Genomic DNA, 20,027 nt, shown 5'->3' on the forward strand with positions numbered 1-20,027 from the left:
CTGTTTATAAAATGGGAAGTCTTCTTACACGTCTCTCACCCTCAAACTCCAACTGACTTTCATTATTATTACATAGAAAAATTTTTAAAAAATATCCACAAGCATATACCTCCTGGTGTTAAAGAAAACAGGAATCAAGACTAAAAATTCTTTTTTAAAAGTTTATTTATAAAGTCATATACTAATTGTTATACAACTACCTACTCAAACAAACCAAGAATTCCAGGGAGGGCCATGCAAGATGACCAGCTATAGGATGCAGGATCTTCGGTTAACAGAGTGACGAAGAGTTATAAACAGTAAACACATGCATGTCTACCATTCAATTGATTACTGAATTTCCATGGTACCCATCTTATCATGTAATTTCAACCTGCATGTTGATAGCTTATATGTAGTATTATGTAAACATCCATACTCTACAAATTAGAAGAGTATTCTGGTTTTAAGACAGCATCTGGGGGGTGGGAGGGAGGACTGGAGAGAGGGCTCAATGGCAACAGCACTGGCTGCTCTTTCAGAGGACCTGGGTTCAGTTCCCAGAACTCACATGGTGGCTCACAGTTGTATGTAACTCCAGTTCCAGAGGATCTGACACGCTCAATGCAGTTAAAATACCAATGAACATAAAATAAAGATAAATACGTCTTTAAAAAAATACAGCATCTACGTAGTCATAAGAAAAGCCATCACAACCTTTGGTTTCTTTAAAAGAAATAGCAGATATGAGCTACAGACTTGGTGATAGTCATATTCGAAATTGCTCTTTTCATGAACACCCAAATATGAAAACCGCGAGTGTACAGAGGGTGAGACAGTGTACAGACAGTGTACAGAGGGTGAGACAGTGTACAGAGGGTTAGACAGTGTACAGACAGTGTACAGACAGTGTACAGACAGTGTACAGAGGGTGAGACAGTGTACAGAGGGTTAGACAGTATACAGACAGTGTACAGACAGTAGACAGAGGATTAGACAGTCCTTGACTTTGTCTGCAGCTGAAATCAGCTCCTCCACTCTTGGTGCTCAACAGATGGATGATGGGGAAATTAAATCTTCCTGGTGCATTGCTTATATTTTTAGTGACGCTGTAATAATAGCTTATTAGAGTTACACAATGTAAAATAATGTGCCCGCCTTAGGTTGCAATTTTTCATTAGTAACATTCCAATCATCTCTTCCAATCAAATAATTCAATGGAGACCAATTTCTTGCTTCTTATCTAAGCACACTCTTCACAGAAAGCCTAAATGCCAGCTGAGATTTGAACTATACATTTTCAATCTTCTGAATAATTGTAATTGCTGCTTCAAAGAAATCTTAATTATGAGACTGATATGCACCCTCTCGTCAGGATTATTTAAATACTAAGGAAGCTTAAGAACAGACTTAAAATATTTCCATGGTGAGAAAGGAATATTTGACTCCTATTGTCTGTTGTCTGTCCTGCACAGGGTTTCAGCCAATGACGAACCTTCCCGTCCCCATCTTCAGGACAGCTGATTGTTAAACATACATGGTACAATGGACAATAAGAATTAAGGAGTCAGTAAATAGACTTGTGCAGCATAGAAATCACTATTCTTTGTTTCAAGTTGCATCTTCTTTGTCTTTTCATTATTCCCTTCTTTCACTTATTTCTCCTCTATTTTCTCCTCTTTTTCTAGTATTATTTTCCTGTACTGATTTCATTTAATATCTTCTTAGCTAGCTCAGTATTATCTCCAGTCTTTTTCCTCTGATGTTATTGTAGCTGTGGGTTACCCAGCTTGTACTGTACTGAGTTCTCTTCTGGGTGGTGCTGGGAATCCACTTCTGCCTTGAAGGCGGTGGTGGGCATTAAGCTGACTACATCCCTAACCGAGTGCTACAAACTGTACCTCAACCTTGCCAGCCCTTGTTTCAACTAAAAGAAGAGATGAAATTAAAGTTTTAGTCAACAATTTGGCCTCAAATTAACAAATTCCAACACAGAAACACAAGAAAATGATAAAGAGCAAAATGATTTTTCCAAATGGTAATCATTCCACAGTAAATGATTATAATAATAATGACTACAAAAATAAAAATAATAATAATGACTAAAATAATAATGACTATAAAAATGACAGAAAAGATTACAAGTAGATACAGATAAATACCTTATGAGGATATAAATAAGGAGCTTACAGAATAAGAGTCAGTGTAGGATACAAAAGGATTTCGACAGATGGAAATTCAGAATAAACAAAAACTCAAACTGAAATGTTATAAATGAAAAATTCAACAAGTTTTGTGTTTTTGTTTTTTTTTTAAGCTGAATTGAAAGCCTCACCAATAGACTGGATAGAAAGTCAGAACACCAAGGTTTGTAGGAAAGGAAAAAAGACTACATGTATGATATTCATACATACAGGAATTAAAAAATAACACAGTATAAGTATAAGGCTACTAGGGTACCATTCAAAAACAAAACTTGTGATTTATAAGCATAAGTAAGCATAAAAAGGAGAAAGGCATAATCTAAACACATAGAAAACAAGTTGAACAAAATGGTCATAGAAAATGTTCTGAGTATTGTTACTCAGAGCTCTCTGCCAATGCAAAAAATCACAATCAAGCTAAATCACAAGCCAAATTTAAAGATATCCTGATTTAATGGGATTCCTGCACTCTTGGGTGGTCCTGAGGAGGAACCTGGAGGCCACAAGTGCAACCACTGGGGGGGGGGTCCCCTTCTGGGAGGAACACTTAAATACCCTGTGGGAAGGGTCCTGGCCTGGCATGCTGGGATTTGGAGTCCAGACCAATACAACTCTCAGGCCTGGGACTGGGATGGATACAAGGGGCTGGGGGCTACGCTCCCAACTTAACATTCTAGACTCTTTGGATATAGGGATGACAGGAAATTGAAGTGATAATTGTGACCAACAATTTAGGCTCTCTAGGAAAAGAGAACGTTGACTCAAGTCTGGCTACTTCCTGCAGGTATAGGGCAATGTGGGGAAGGGGAGAGCTAGGTGTTGGTGGGTCCACACTCAGTGAGAGGTGTGGCTGGAAAGGCATTCCATGTACTGTCATCCCAGAGACGTCAGGCATCTGTTCCTTGGGGGAGGTGAGAAGGCAGGTGTCTAGGAAGAAAATACTGTTATTACCAAAGATGAGTGTGCCGGGATGAGGAGCAGGTACAGGTAGGCCCTTCAATGTGGCATCCTGGAAAACCGGAGGGTGGAAGGTCCTGTCTGCTGGACAGACCAAGTGTCCTGAGTAGGTCATAGAAAATGTTCTGAGTATTAGGAACAAGATGGACATCTGGTCCAGGAGGCTTTTAGGATGTCACAGACACGGCCAGAGAAGAGTCTCTTCATGTCACATTATAGCTCCAGTGCTAAGAAGACAGGACAAAAAGCAATAGGAAAAGCTTCGAGAGAGATGTACCAACTGACAAATAAAGGCAAACTCATCTGATAAGTTTCTTTTGTACAAACCCTACAACCCAAAATGATTTGAAATGACATACTTCAAGACGTGAGAGAGGCACCATCAACCTAGACAAATACACCTAGCAGAGCCTTCCTTTGGAGTCAAAGGAGAAATAAAACCCTTCCATGATACATACAAGTTTAAGTAAATAAATTGCTAAGTACTAATCTACTGCTACAGAAGACATTGATAGGAATTATGCATATGGGGAGGAAGATAAACACAACCATGAGGATTTCAGAAAAGTTCAAATCTTACTAGAAGAGGGGATAATCAGATGATGACTCCACAGTGACCAGCGTGAAGGTGGAGTGCGGAAACTGCACACATGATGAGGGGAACGGTGTAGCCAGAACACTTTATATACGTGTATAAAAACACCACAGAGAAAGCCATCAACTTGTATAAATAATATACGCAATGAAACACTTCACACATAGACAGATGATCTAATCAAGGAATAATATAAACCACTGAATTGTAACAAATATGAAAATATCACTCCTGTGGTTTCCAGTTCCGCATTGAAACTAACCTTTAAAAACCATGCTGGGATGCCATTGCCGGGCTGCTGCTTAATGTTCTATCCTGCTGGCCAAATAGTTCTAAAAATGAAGCAAAGAGTCAGGCTGGGAAGTCTGCATAACAGAAAAACAGGTGGCCTCAAAAAAGGAAAATGGCCTCTGAAACTGGGGGTAGCCTCCAGCTCGTAGCCATCAGGAGCCAGAGTCCTTAGTCCTGCAGCTGCGTGGAGACTTTCCTGCCCACAGTCTTTCCAGTGAGGCCCCTAAATGATTTTGTAGCCTTATCTTGACATCTGAAGGTTCATAAGCCTTGAACAAAAAGAGCCCAGGAAAGCTGTGGTTAAACTCTTGGCTCATAGACATGTGCATACATTTGTTTTAGGAATGAGAAATGAAAGTATCAATTACTACAAAAATCCTATAACTAATCATCTGATGATGCTATTTAAATGCACCTTCTTTTTCTAATTACATGGAGCTGTAAGGCAGGGCTTCTTCATATATTTCAGCCAAGATGTACTGAACGGATTGAGTGAAAAAGCAGATTTGAAAATGAGCCAAAGGGATTGACAAATGTTACCTCACGCCATGCTTCTTACTAGTCTTTTTATTTCTGACAGTTATTTTTATAAAAACAAGGAAGTTCAGCTTATAATGGGTACATTCTAATTCATCTTAATTTCTACATATAAATCTAAATGCTTCACATCCTTCTGAGTGTACGAGGACATTAGGACCTCACAGCAGTGCTCCTCTTTCCTTTCATCTCTGTCACAAGATGCACACCATCTACCTCCATTCTCTTCAGTTTTCACATTTGGCCATTCTAGCCTACTCTGAGCACCAAGGGAACTCATTGAATGCTACCTTGTGCTTTCTTGTCACATACATACATGATGATGACACTCTGAAGGAAATGGACTTGTGTCACATGACAGGTACTCAAAACACCCAAGGGTAATGTAATTCTACGCTGAAGAGAAAGTCAATGCATGAAACCACCGAGCTTCTGATCAATGGGTGATAGAGAAGCAGACCACATGGGCTATAGGATGTGATAAATATTAGACAGATGCCAAAATCTCCAAGTCTAGTAGTAGCAGAAGTGGTATCAGATCCTAAGACCCTCAGTTCCCATGAAAACAGAAAGTAGGTCATCTATAGGCCATGGTGAGGGAAGAAAGTAAAATAGGATAAATTGAAAGGTAATGAATTAAGCTACACTGAAGAAAATCAATGAAAAAAATCAGTTTCCCACGTCTGTTACTGGGGGGAGAAAAACACAAGAAACTAGGGCAGTAAATCCTCCTGCAATTATCTTAGGTGGGACCGTGTTCCTCAAGAAGGATATGTTGAGGTTCTAATGCAATTTAGAAAAAAGGCCTTTAAAGATAGAACTTGAGATATGGTCATGATGGTGGGCTCTAATACAATGCTACTGGCACCAGACAAGCACAGACAGAAGGAAGCATTAATGGTGGTACCTCAGGGCTCACTGAATGTGGAGGCGGGCAGAAAAGACCCTTGCCTGGAGGCACTGAGCGGACAGCACCCCCTCTAACATGCCAATTCTGAATGTTGAGACTCCAAAATTGTATGAAAGCAAACGGTAAACTTCTTTTGTTTTAAGACACCCAGACAACTGTAGTTTGTCGTGGCCACCCTAAGAAGCTAGCACAGTAGTAGAATGAAGTCCCCTCACTCTCCGTGGACCCATTTTCAAGTGACCCTTCTTTACCAGAAAATAAACTAGAACAAAGCGAGAGAAATATGAAACGCAAATCTAGCTACAGCAATTCCCCCCCCCCATTTTGTTTTTACCAGCAATTTCTGAACTTCGGTTCCATTTCATCCTAAAGGTTCCAGAAAAGCGTTTCTAATCAGATACTGCTGTCAAAACTCAAGCCCACTGAATCTCCCCAAATGTGTCTACAAATGAAGACAAGAATTGTTTACCTGGCTCACATTTCCTCAAGTCTCTGTTATCACTATCACTGTTAACACTGTCACTGTGCACAACAGAAATGGACATGACGGGTAGAACTCTCTCTCTCTCTCCAAGAGTTAAACAGGTCACATGCATGCTGGCGAGGACGGTTCATTGCGCAAGTGCTGGGAAAATGTGAGCCACAGGAGCCAGATCTTATCGTCATCAAATACAAGGGACCGGCATCCAATCCATGACAAAAAAAAAAAAAATCATTCCAACACTTCATTTTAAGAATTTAATTCCAGTAAAACAATTTGCTCTATAAGCCAATGCAGAACTTAGAGCTATGGTCATTTCTAGCACGCTGGCCCTGATGCTGCACTCAAAGTCCCTAATCATCAGGAATGTAATGGTATTCAAACTACAATTCCTAACCAATCAACAAACAGTGCAATCAAAATGTCCCAACTACCTTCCTGTTTAAGTAAAACAAGCAAAGGAAAACCCAGAATAAAAACCAGACAGTAACATTCATAGTAAAGGAACGTGTTCTTTCATAAGCCTTTGTCTGCTGCGGGCGTAGATACCGTGAGTGTGGAGACCTGAAGGAAACATCCTTTCTCCCAGGGATCCTCTTTCAAATTCTGGCACGAAACAGATGGTTTGTTCACACTAGGCACTTAGGAGATTACCAAGGAAATAAGTTACGGAGGCTTGCCAACGATCTTAGAAATCATCAGGGGATGGTGTGCAGAAGAGAGGTGAGCCCTTGCCATGGTCTAGGACCCAAGAGCATCCCGGAAAGCAGCTGATACCGGGGGTGGCAGCTATGGGTCAGCTGCCTGACAAGAACGATGGCCTTTAAGAAACGGGCAGGCCCAGCGACCTGGCAGGGAGGGAGCCTCCTGACCTCTATTCTCCAATAACTGACCCTCATAAAGAGTCAGAGGACAAGAGCTCAAGCTGTCCAGTCCCTGGATTGTAGACAAGTGAAGAAGGATAAAGACCAGGCATCCAGTCACTTCCTGGAGCCTAAAGGCCACCAATACAGTTCTTATATTTGCTAACTTAATCGAATAGCTTTTGTTTCCGGATACTACCATGCTTTTTCCCACAACTACTGAAATCTTCACCTAGGAGCAAAGCCCTAAAACAGTACCAAACAAACAAACAAAGACTGGCACTTTTATGAGTCCATGATTTATGATCTCAGCCTGGCCCCAGGACCTCTTCATCTTCTCCTCTTCCCTAACCCAGAGGGCTCTTTAAGGACATCACCCACAGGGCTTCCTTAAGTGTGTGCCTCTGCAGCAGGGGTTACAGCACAGGTGCACACACTGAGTCTTTGGATTCCCGGTGTGAAGCACACACTGCTTCCCCTTCAGGTCCACCTGTGCTGCTCTGGCCACACACAGCTCCACACTTCCTTTGCCTCCTGCCCCTCAAAGCTTATTTGCTGACCTCTTGTTTCTACTCAGCTCCACTGGTGGGCCAGACCTGAGCCGGTCTCTCCCTCTACCCCTGCACTGTCAGCTCCCTCCGCCCCTGAGTCCAGAGCTATGGGTACAGACTCCTTGCCACAACAAAGGTTACTGTGGCTGTGCACAACCCTGTTCCTTAATACTGCCTAGGACAAGAACCCTAGGAAAAATGCCTTGTTTTTTTCTTGTTTCTCCCCCAAAACAAACAAATAAAACCCACCTCAGCAAGAGGCGACACATATTTGTCATCTCAGCACTCAGGAGGCTAAGGAAGGAAGACTCCTATGAGTTCAAGGCCATCCTGGGCCACAGTGGCAACCATTTCAAAACAAAAACAACTGACAACCACCTGAGACAGGGCAAGTCTGCCCAGGTCCTCTGCTCACTTTGCTCCTCCATCTATGTGTTTATCCTTCAAAGTCCCAACTCCTGCCCCGTTAGCCCAGAGCAAGCTCCCTCTACATACTATCCCCCAGTCCCTGCATTATAAAGAGCACTTTTCAGCTACACTCCTAGCTCTGGTCTTTCTTTCCACTAACTTTCCAGGGCTTATATCAACCTATATCTCAAGCATGCACTATGTTGAACGACCCAGCGTAATTCTCTCTCTTGTCTTCTCCTAAGTCACCAAACTGACCTTTGGGTTGCTCTAAAACAAATGCCACTGTGGACGACTGAATGTCTCCAATCCAACAGAGGCCTTGTGAATACACAGCTTTCGTACTCACAGGCCTAAGAGGCAGCAGCTACTGCCCTTTGATCTGAAGATAGGTACCCATAACTCTTCACTCCTATGAAGAAACGGGATAATCCCCATCTATGTCTAGAGGTCACTATTTCTAGGGTTCGTGCTTTTATTTTGAAAGAATAAGGACACTATCTGCCATGCAATAAAGGTATCAGAAGCCTGTCACTGGAATTCCCCATAAGCCTTTCATCTGTACTCCAAATCAGGCAATGAAACAGCTCTGAGCATGGCTCTCTGTTCTTGCTGAGAGATGAGCCAAGGGTTGAGGCTATGCTTCTAACGTGGGCTTCCACACCAAGTCGGCTCCAGGACCACCATGAGAGTTTAATATGCTCACCTGGAGTCAAACAACAGGAGCAACATAGGCCTTTCTTATCTGGACAATACGTGGCACTGAATCTGATAGAAGCCAAATTGAGAGTAAAACCTTTTTTAGCAGCCTGTCTCCTGATATCCTGCAATTGTATCTCAGTGCAATACAGAGAGAGTCCTGCAATCAGAAAGCTGGCTGAGCTCAGCAACAGGAGACAGACTTAATTTTAGCAACCCCAAGACACAGATATCACGCCTGTTAAAAATAACCCATCAAAACTGATGAAATTCAGCATCATTTTAAAAAATCAACATGAAATTAATGGATACAATGCTGAAAATCAAACACCGCTCAGATATAAGATTGCATCGACCTGTCTTTGTGAAGAAAATCGTCACAACGTTGCTTCCCTGAGATCAGAACCACAGAGCACTCAGCCTCACATCTCTGAGAAGTGAGTCAACTTGTCAGAGTGTGAAGCTGTTATTTAAGACAATCAGCGTGGCAGATATAATGGACCACTAAATGCCTGCCTAGAGCAAATGCAGGTGTGATGAGGCATTTGAAGTTAATCAAGAGAAAAGTTGCATTTAGACTTTAGGAAAAAATCTACCACATATAACAATTTCAAACTCACAAACACTGGGCTGATGACAAGGTCACCCTCACTTCTACAAAAGAAAGAAATGTAAAAGTTGGTATAATTTAGCAAGCATTTTTATCATCCATTCTGTGTATCAGGTACTATGCTAAACATAGGGACAGCAGAATAAACAAGACAGACTCCCTGCTCTTGTACAGCTCACAGGGGAGTTTGAGAAACTAAAAGATTACAGCAGGGACACAGACAGCCTGGCTACTCAACTGCAGTCAGGTACAGAATTGTCCTCCATGACTACTTAGGGCATGTGGCCAGTGTCACCAGTAGAAGTGGGTTCTGCCACTGTAAGGCCACACTCAAGCCTCCAAGAGCGTTTCCAGACACTGTGTTCATCACTCAACACAAGCTGGCGGATCTGTGAGGAACTCTGAAGATGGCAAAAGCAGGGCCGGTGATTACATGGGTCAGCACCCACAACCTTTCACCAAGGAGGAGAATCCCTACATGAATAACTTGCTGTGATTCTGGGATTTTCTCATTTCTTGGCAGCCTCATAGGAAGTGTAATGAAAGATATGTTTTACTAAACTGAATCATAAACATGGAAAGTTAAGGAAACTCAGTCTTGTGGCAGTCAAGGGACAAATGGCAAGAGGGATCCTAGAAAAAGAGGAGGTTGGAGGGCAGTATTTGCCCATAGTGTTTGAAGCCTGAAGTAATACTTAACTGCATTTTGCAGTTTAAAAGAGGAAAAGGGATAAAGGCCCAGGACAGGGCAGCAAAGTTTTTCACTGAAAAGTAGAGAACCACTTAAATACTGCCGAGGTCATTAACTTTGAACTACTGAGTCCTTGGTAGAGAAGGACAAAGGGGCTTAAGAGCTGGAGGAAATGGAGTCTGTTAAAATTAACCAGAAGAAATGTAAAATGTTGTGGCTTTGGAGGGAAGAGAAATCAAATCCAAGAGACACAGTTGTAAACACCAAAGGGACATGACAATTAGTATGAGACCTGAGAAGAAGAAGGAACAGGATTCAGCAGGAAGTAAAGGATTTCAAGGTCTCCGAAGAGCAGAAGCAGAAGAGGCGTGGAGCCATGTGTAGAGCAACGGTTAATGGAGAATGGTGATGGTGGATTCACAGAAGAGGAGGAGGTCGTACTGCATGTGGGATGCTCATCAAAGTCTAGAAGCAGGAAGATGCTAAGTCTAGGATAATTTCAGAGAGAGAAGTACATATTTGTGAGCAGGTGAAGCAATGACATAAACGAGAGGGAGAACAGGTCTTGTTGGGCACCAGCACATAAGCAGGTGGTGCAGGGGGCATCAACAAAGGCTAAAAATGTTTCATAAAAGTTTTTTGGTAAGGGCAATACACCCTTAACATACATACTTAACTCATTATCTAATAATCTGGAAGCCCTATTTCTGTTTCACTTCCTGTTGATGTGATTTTTAAAAAATATCCTGATGAAACAATGTAAGGTATAAAATGTTTCCTGGGCTCCCAGTTCCACCTTACAGACCTCCATTGCAGGGACGTCAAGGTGGATGAACTGGAAGCAGCTAATCACATTTCGTACCTTCACAGTCAAGCGCAGAGAGCAATACATGCATGCAAGCACACATGCCTGCACTCAGCCCAGAATACCATGCCCAGATGGAACCCCACACAGTTGGGCAGTTCTTCCCACGTCAATTAACATCATCCAGAAGATTCCCCAGATATGCTCAAGGGCTAACCTAATCTAATCCTTGATTGAGACTAACACTTCCCGGGGGGTGATTCTACGTTGTGTGGGGTTCACAGTCACAATGAAGCAACACAGTCTATACTTTAAATTCATACAAATATTTCATACTGATCTTATTGAATAAAATATGGGTTAATTTCTAATAGAGACAGTAACTGAAAGCAATAAAGATCCCTCAGGGTCTTTCACAACCTGGTCCACGTTGGTTTGTACAATGAACTTCTTCCTTGGCCTTCTCTCAATGTTTTGTAACTCCCAAGACCCCTTTGCTGCCTCCAGTTCAAATGCCCATCATCATTCCAAACAGCTTTGATATCTTCCCTTTTGATGAATCAGCCTCGACTATATAGTTTCTCAGCAGACAAACCTGGCTGCAAATGGACTAATTCTTGGCCTTCACATCTCCATCATCACATGGTGTGACAACAGTCTGAGGGACATGGGTGCTAGAATTTAATTTCTGGTGCACTTCTCTCTTGAATTGAGGCTGAACCCAGGATTTGCTTTACTAATGAATTATAAAAGTAAGAATATGCCTATCAACGGCCTAAGCTTTTGTTTCCTTTGTAGACTTGAGTTCCCATTTTGCTATACGGATCATGAGAAGAAATTTGTGAGAAGAATCAGGTCCTGAGGATAATTACAGAAAACAAACAGACAGACAAACAAAGAAATTCAGTGGGTAGCCAGACCAAGGCCCAAGACATATAGTGAAGAAGGTACTTTAGTAGTGACACAGCCAGCAAATATAGGGAAAACAAAAACTTAGAGCTGGTAAAGTGCTTGCCACACAAGCATGAGATTCTGCCTTTGGTCCCCAGCACCCACATATAAAGCTATACGTTGTTTTGTCCGTTAGTACTGCTGGTACAAAAGGGCAGAGACAGGAAGTTCATAGGTCAGCTAGTCCAGCCTGATCAGCAAGCCCCAGGTTTCAGTGAAAGGCCTTATCTCAAAATGACAGTCACATACCTGTCAGCAGCTCAAATGGTAGCAACGTATTAAGTGACTCATAAAAACAGGAACAGTGAGACAACTCACTAGATAGAGGTCCTTCCACCAACCCTGACGACCTCAGTTCAATTCCTGGGACCTACATGATGGAAGGAGAGAACCAATGCCTGAATGTTGTCTCCTGACTTTCACACACATGCCATGCCACATGTGCCTCAATGCACACACATACATGTGTGGATACACAATAAATTAAAATATAGTACAAATTTTAAATAAAAATAAAGACAGAAAAGGCTAGACATGACAGTAAGATAGTGATGACTAACCCTTTCTGTTGGTTAGGTCGTGATTGCAAGTGAAGCATACGCAGTCCCTCCAAAGAGAACTGGGTGTCTGAGTGCTGGCGGCCACCGTGGGGGAAAGCAAAGCCCAGTGCTGTCAGACCCTCTATTGGTTTTCCCTAATAGAAGACAGAAATCTGGAATTGTACATGAAATCTCAAAGTTCCTACACAATAAGAAAACAGAACTCTAAGAAGACCTGTCACTGAAGTCCCCTGAGCCCCGTCTGCAATACATTACCAGCTCAATGGCAGAACCCAAACTAAATCAGGGTATGTGCCTTGCTATGCTAAGTCACTTGTCTGATGAGAAGTAGAGGACTGACCACAACTAAATCAGAGCCAGCAAATTGAAGAGTAATTTACAGATTCAGGCTGAGACTAATCTGTATATCCAAGAACCATAAGATCCTCTTAGGCCAAAAGGTGGGGGCACCAAAGGCTGAAAAATTCAGAAATTCAAGAGTTCTAGCTGTTCCAGGCTGGTCACACAGTATCACTACAGATGGCATTATTGTAAAAATTCACTTAGATCCGGATACCACAATTAGTCAAAAGATAGCGTCAGTTATCTATTGCTAGCTCTGGGGGAAATGTTAACATAGAGAACAAATTATTCAAGATGTCTATATACAGAAAAACAAAATTCATTTGGAAAAACCTACTAAAGTTTCCTTGACATACAAGGTTACTCATATATGCAGTGAGAACTATATGTCAACTTAAGAAACAATTCCATTATGTCCACTATGGAACTATTTCATTCAACTCTCTCAACACACTACTCTCCCCCAGTTCTACTTTGTTCGATTCATCCAGCTCATCAAGTACATGCACATATGGTCAGTTCAATAACGTGAGTGCCTTCTATGAGAACTTACTCTGGGTAGAAAGAGAAGTAAAGTTGTCTGGCCATAATTAAAGGTTATTTGCAGACATCTGTAACACAGTGCCTGCCATCAACCAAGTTTAACAATTAAGTAAAGCTCACAAATACCAAAAGATTAGTGATAGATTAGCCATTGATCCTGGTTGGACACTGGAATCTGCGGGGTGCTCCTCGTAACACCTGTGCCCAAGGTCCACATCATACTCACTTGATCAAAATCTTCAGAAAAGGGATTCGGGAATTCACACTGTTTGAAATGCTGAATGTAAAAATCAGATGTGATACACAGCCTGGGCTGACAGCCCTGCAGGTTACGGTTATTATCCATTCACCTGTGACATGTAATTTTGATGATAAATTTAACTAATTACTCGGTGATCCACACCTTGACTGCTTAAGGAGACAATCACCTTTACACACTACTTCACTAAATTGGATTTAGTGCCCAAGACACTGATGTAGTAGCCGGATCCAAAGATAAGAATCCCATAATTCTAGCCCCTCCATCAACTCACCTCACAGTAGAATTCACCCAACAGAAATGGAGAATGCAAAGTCTCAGAGATCAGAGCACATTAAAGCCTTCCCTAAAGTTCCTCCTGTTGACTCAGCTGGTTCCAACATACCACAAATACCAGCTCTCTTTGTTTATGCTCAGCATGTGGTGTCCCTTCTCTAAGGCTGGGTACAAAATCTAGACCTGCCTCCGTGGGATTCACTTGCCCTCTAGCCCTAGAAATGGCAACTTCTGTCCTCAGTCCCGAAACTTTTCTCCCATCTAGATTATTCAGAACTCCAGGAGAAACTGATCCCTCACATTCATGTTCCCACCAAGTTTCTAGATGTGGGAAGTATCTTGCCCAGGTTTTGGTTTGTTTGTCGTTAGGCTGAGGAACATCTTTCACAGATGCTCAGGAAGCCCAGTAGTTCTCACTTCATAAACAGAACTTCTCCTACAACACGTGCACCATGCCATACCAAATGCAATGAAGAGGAAGGCGACAACTCTGCTGCGGCTGTGGGGAAGAATGCACAAAACCCTCGCTGCATAAGGAAACAATGATGTGTTGCTGTTATAGCAGCTAACAAAGGCAACATAGGAGGCTATGTGGTTAACAGCTGAGAGTAAACACTGGAAAACACAGCCCTTGGATTCAAGCACAATTCCAAAATTCACAAGTAATCTCAGTACCATGCATATCAATCGGTAAAGAGGAAAAACTAGCTCTTGATGCTGTGAGAGAAAAGTCACATAAGCTCCTAGCATAGTGTCTGCATGGAGTAACCATAGTACATGCTAGCTCTCATTTTTATTGGGCACAGGAATTAAGCTTTGCTGTCCAAAATATCAAGCCTTTTGAATCTCTCTACCTAGCTTACAGACAGTGTACAACTGGGGAAGTGGTCTCCTGTGCCAATGCGTTCAAGTGTACTTCCCACTATCTCTTCTATGAGGCTCAGTGTGGTTAGCTTTATGTTGAGGTCTTTGATACATTTGGATTTGAGATTTGCGCATAGAGATAGATATGGATCTATTTTCATTCTTCTACATATTGATATCCAGCACCATTTATTGAATATGCTTTTTTTCCATTTTATATTTTTAGTTTCTTTGTCAAACATCAGGTGTTCGTAGGTGTGTGGATTGATATCTGGGTCTTCGATTTGGTTCCATTGGTCCTCCTGTCTGTTTTTATGTCAATACCAGGCTGTTTTAAGTACTGTAGCTCTATAGTAGAGTTTGAAGTCAGGGATTGTGACACATTCAGAAGATCCTTTATTGTACAGGATTGTTTTGCCTATTCTGGGTATTTTATTTTTCTATATGAAGTTGAGTATTGTTCTTTTGAGATCTGTGAAGAATTTTGCTGGGATTTTCATGAATGCAATGGGCATTGCATTGAATATGTAGATTGCTTTTGGTAAGATTGCCATTTTTACTATGTTAATTCTACCTACCAAGGCCATGGGAGATCTTTCTATTTTCTGGTGTCTTCTTCAATTTCTTTTTTTCAAAGATTTAAAGTTACCCCCACGGTATTTGTGGCTATTGTGAAGGATGCCAGTAGCACAGACACTAAGAGCACCAATTAATAAATGGGACATACTGAAAGTGAGAAGCTTCTATAAAGCAAAGGACATGGTCAACAAGACAAAACGGCAGCCTACCGAGTGGGAAAAGATCTTCACCAACCCCACATGGGACAGAGGGCTGATCTCCAAAATATACAAAGAACTCAAGAAACTTGACATCAAAAGAACAGATAATCCAATAAGAAATTTAGGGTCCAGACTGTTTAAGAGAACTCTCAACAGATGAATCTCAAATGGCTGAAGGACACTTAAGGAAATGCTCAAGATCCTTAGCCATCAGAGAAATGCAAATCAAAACAACTCTGAGATTCTATCTTACACCTGTCAGAATGGCCAAGATCAAAAACATTGAAGACAGCTTACACTGGAAAGGATGTGGGGTAAAGGGAACACTCCTGCATTGCTGGTGGGAATGCAAGCTAGTACAACCCCTTTGGATATCAGTATGGCAATTTTTCAGAAAATTAAGAAACAACCTACCTCAAGACTCAGCAATACCACTTTGGGGTATATACACAAAGGACATTCAATCATACCTCAAGGACATGTGCTCAACTATGTTCATAGCAGCATTATTTGTAATAGCCAAAACATGGAAACAATCTAGATGCCCCTCAACCAAACAATGGATAAAGAAAATGTATCACATATACACAATGGAGCACTACTCCGCGGTAAAAAATATGACATCTTGAAATTTGCAGGATCTAGAAAAAAACATATTGAATGAGGTAATCCAGACCCAGAAAGACAAATATAATATGTACTCACTTATAGGTGGCTTTTAGACATAAAACAAACAAACAAAAAAACAGCTTACAGATAGTCCACAATCCCAGATAACCCAGACAACAAAGAGGACCCTAAGGGAGACACACATGGATCTACATAGGAAGGTGAAAAAGACAGGATCTCCTGAGTAATTGGGAGCATGGGGCTCATGGGAGAGGGTAGAAGGGGAGGTAGGAAAAATATGTAGGTCAATAAAAAACAATAAAATAACAAACTTGTACAAATTGGATTTTGACATTTTGGGTCTTCCTCTATTACTTATTTTAAAAATTCATGGATAAAAAGCATAGGATCTTTTCAGAGTATTGCATGACATTTCAAGTTACATTAGAAACATTAATTAATCTCATACTTATAATAACCTAAAAATAACCAAAAATCTCCTGCTTATAACAACCCTTAAGATGAAAGTAGAGGAGAATATTTGGGGAAGGGAAAACATTCTTCACATAAATTGAAATTTTAAAACGCAAAAGTGAGAGAGAGATTTCATAAGCTTTGGGTGACCTTTAAATGCCACACTCACTAATATATAAATGTAAACACAGGAAAACGTAATGTCTGGTAATAATGGTAACCTGAGTAGCAATAGCTTTTTAACCCTGTTAAGATCTAAGTACAATCCAAGGAAGATCAGTGGTTACTTTCAATGATTATTTATGTGCTTGTAGCTTACCTCTGTGTAATAATGTCTACATATATAGTAAATTTCAAAATGTACAATATTTGAGGATGTACATTATTGCTAATGAGTTAAAAGGTAAATTTTTCACCTCAATAAACAATTCTTCCATGAATTCAACTTTAATAATTTGTGTAGATTACAAAAGTGTTGCTGCTAACCTTATCCAATTTTCAAAAGCCAGTAAAATATGATTTCAAAGATAATCGTTTACTTGGTCAAATCTCAATTCTTAACTGAATTACAGGATATAAACAGTACACCAATGCAGCAATAACACAAAAATAAAACCTCAATGGGCTAGAGTCATACATTGCTTTAGATGCACATCAAATCTTTCTGCTGCTTCAATTCTATTGTAACGAGTACAGTTTAGGAACTATCTGTAGTTTGCTTGTTTGTTTGTTTTTTAGGGACAGGGTTTCTCTGTGCTTTGGAGTATGTCCTGGAACTAGATCTTGCAGATCAGGTTGACCTAAAACTCAGAGATTCACCTGCCTCTGCCTCCCAAGGCGTGTGCCACCACCACCTGACTAAGAACTATGTAATTCTTTAAGGCTTTTCACTCTATTCTCTTCCAATTCCTTTAAGTGTGTACGGGTTGGGGAACGTATACATATGCAAACACACATATGCGTGCAGATGCTTTTGGATTGGCTCATTTTAGATTTGGATGTGCAGGTTGTTGTGAGCCTTCAGATATTGGTGGTGGGTCCTCTGGATGAACAGTAGCTACTCCCAATTGCTGAGTTGTCTCTCTAGCCTCTGGCCTCACAAGATGGAGAGTCAAGATGGCTCTTGCCACCAAGCCTGAAGGTCTATGTTGATCCTCATCCACACAGTAGGTGGGCAAGTCATTCTCTGACCTCCACATATGCATAGCAGTGTATGTGAGCCCTCCATAAACACATTAAACAAATATATGTAATTTAAAATTTTAATGTATGTGCTTGGAACCGTCATTTCTATACTTTGTATGACATGATTTTAAAATAAATTAAAATTATATTTTTTGATCTCAAAATTGGACCAACCTACTGACTACAGTTTACAATATTATGTGAGCAAATACTAACAGAACTATTGTCTCCTAAAACAAGCGTTTGTGGCTTATCTGTTTGAAACGTTGTTGAGATATACAAAACAGGCAATGTAAGAATTGAAGGAAAAAAAAAGCCTACTGGTAGTGCCACTTGTCTTTAATCCCAGCACACAAGAGGCAGAAGCAGGTGAATCTCTATGAGTTGGAGGCCAGCCTGGTCTACAAAATGAGTTCCAGGTCAGCCAAGACTGCAACAGTGCTATACAAGACTGAGGAAGGAAGAAGGAAGGAAGGAGGGACGGAGGGAATGAAGGAAAGGAAAGGAAAGGAAAGGAAAGGAAAGGAAAGGAAAGGAAAGGAAAGGAAAGGAAAGGAAAGGAAAGGAAAGGAAAAAGAGAAAAACTTAAAGGCTTTTCGGAGCATTCTTTTAAAGGTTCCATAGAAGAACACAAAGAAGCCCGATATGTCACGCAGACACCTGACAAGAGATGGAATCTTGCCCCTTTGTATACAAGTGAGCTCTTGACTTTCACTAGATCCTAACTTGAGCAGCAGAACTGTGGGTCATCCTTCTCATTTTGGTAGTAAACTAGGCCCGGCAAAGTGTCCAGCTCATAGAAAGTGTGGCATCCAGCAGAGACCCCGGTACACTAGCTGGTATAAGCAAGTAGCATCCCACCTGAGCTCCTGCCCAGGTCACTGGCAGACCTCCCACCAGCCTGAGGACTCCAGAAACATCAATAGCTCTAACTCTGGAGGTTTTCTTGAGCCAATCAGCGCTCTAACTCCAAGGTGCCTCAAGGGGAGGGACTAAGTGGGTCAGAAACCACACTTCAGGTGAGCAGTGGGGGTTAGATCACAGTGTTCTAGTAAGTAGGTGCCAGGGTCCTGCTACACACACACCTGGGGTTGTCTTAGAGAGCTGCCCCGGTGCGTGCGTGGACTTGGAAGTAGGCCTCAGATGCCCGAGGTGTAGGGACCCCTCCAATGGGGGTGGGCGGAGGGGGGGAGCCTCCATTCCTCCCAGGGCTCTGAGTGACAAGGCAGGGCTACCCGGGTCCCTTACATTAGCAGCCTGCAAAAGTTGTGGCCGCAGGCAGCGCTCTCTCACCGCCTCGGGGGGTCATCTGAGTCCCGCAAAGAGCGCCACTTGGTCCAGGGCGCCGGGCAGGTGCGTGGCCTAGGGCACTTGCTGAGCCCCGCCGCCGCGGCCGCGCTGCTCCCCCGCCCCGGCAGCGCCCCTCACCTGGTCCCGGGTCTTCAGGTAGCGCTGCAGCGCCTGCTGGGTGAGCTCGCGGACGCGCAGCTGGCCGTCCTTGCAGGGCACCACGATGCCGGTCCTGCCGAAGCACACTGTCACTTTCATCCTGCCCCGGTTCCCGCGCGGGGGCCGGGCCGAACAGGTGTCTGACCCCCGGGCGCAGCCCCTCGGTCGGCGGGGGACGTGGGGCGCACACGCCGTGGTCCCGCGCGCGCGTGGCTCCGCGGCCGGCCGGGGGTCGCCGCTGCACCCCTGCAGCCCCGCGGGAGACCCAGGGCGGGAAGCGGGCGCGGGGACGCGGCGGGTCGGCCGGGCGCAGGCGGAGGGAGGCGGAGAGGCGGAGGCTCCACGCGCCAAAGTGAAACTGCGGGCGCGGCCCGCCCGGCCCTGCCTCTGGCGGTGGCCCTGGCGACCGTGGCAGGGCCGGCCCCAGGCCCCGGGCTGGAGTGGGCGGCGGCGGCGGCGCGCGCGGGGCCGGAGTTGGGAGGAAACTTTTGAGCCGGCTCCCAACTCCTCCGACGCGCGCGGCGCTCTGGGCTCCCGCGGCCCGCGGGCCAGCCTGGGCCCGGCTCTTAAAGGGGCCGCGGCGCTGCCGGGCCACAGAGCGCTCCGCTGCGTTGCACAGAGCTAGGGACTCAGCCCCGGGGTAACTGAACCTTGAGGAGCCTAGTGCCAGCGCTTGGTTCTCTACCTCCCTCACACACACACACACACACACACACACACACACACACACACACACACACACACACACACGGAGCTCTGAGGATTGTAACGGGATCTGAGAGCTACCACAGGGGGAATTGAAACTGGGTCTCATAACACACACTTGGAATAGATAGGAAATGGCAGAGCAACTCCCTTAACATGAGAGTTGGAGCGAGAATCAAAGGAAGCTCCAGAACAGGTGTTTCTTGCCACGCCTTCTAAAACACCCAAGGAGTAGCCTTCAGGGAGAGAGGAATGGGGACCGCCTGAGGACAGAGCTTTGAAGCTACCCTCTGGAGCCCCAAGACAGCTGAACAGAAAGAAACACTGTGCAGACGCCCAGCGTTACACCAAGGATCAAGGATCACACCCAAAGTCCAAATATGATAACGTGTAAAAGTGTTGAAGGGTGACTCCCGTGGTGCATTTTGGCTGGGAAAAGAAGTAACACCT

At 43.2% G+C, this 20,027-nt stretch overlaps 1 protein-coding gene across 1 annotated transcript in view; it reads right to left on the reverse strand.

Moving 5' to 3' along the window:
• Positions 1–19,501, reverse strand: part of Pard3b (par-3 family cell polarity regulator beta) — a 992,131-nt gene extending 972,630 nt beyond the window's left edge. Inside the window, exon 1 of the mRNA XM_050154204.1 lies at positions 18,852–19,501. Within this exon, the coding sequence (XP_050010161.1) occupies positions 18,852–18,971 (120 nt within the window). The 5' untranslated portion in view covers positions 18,972–19,501. The remainder of the gene's footprint in view (positions 1–18,851) is intronic.
• Between the last annotated feature and the right edge of the window lie 526 nt (positions 19,502–20,027).

Source organism: Alexandromys fortis, unplaced genomic scaffold, assembly GCF_014885135.2.
Source record: "Alexandromys fortis isolate MF-2015 unplaced genomic scaffold, M_Fortis_MF-2015_v1.1 scaffold_40, whole genome shotgun sequence".
In the NCBI taxonomy this organism is placed as follows: domain Eukaryota; kingdom Metazoa; phylum Chordata; class Mammalia; order Rodentia; family Cricetidae; genus Alexandromys; species Alexandromys fortis.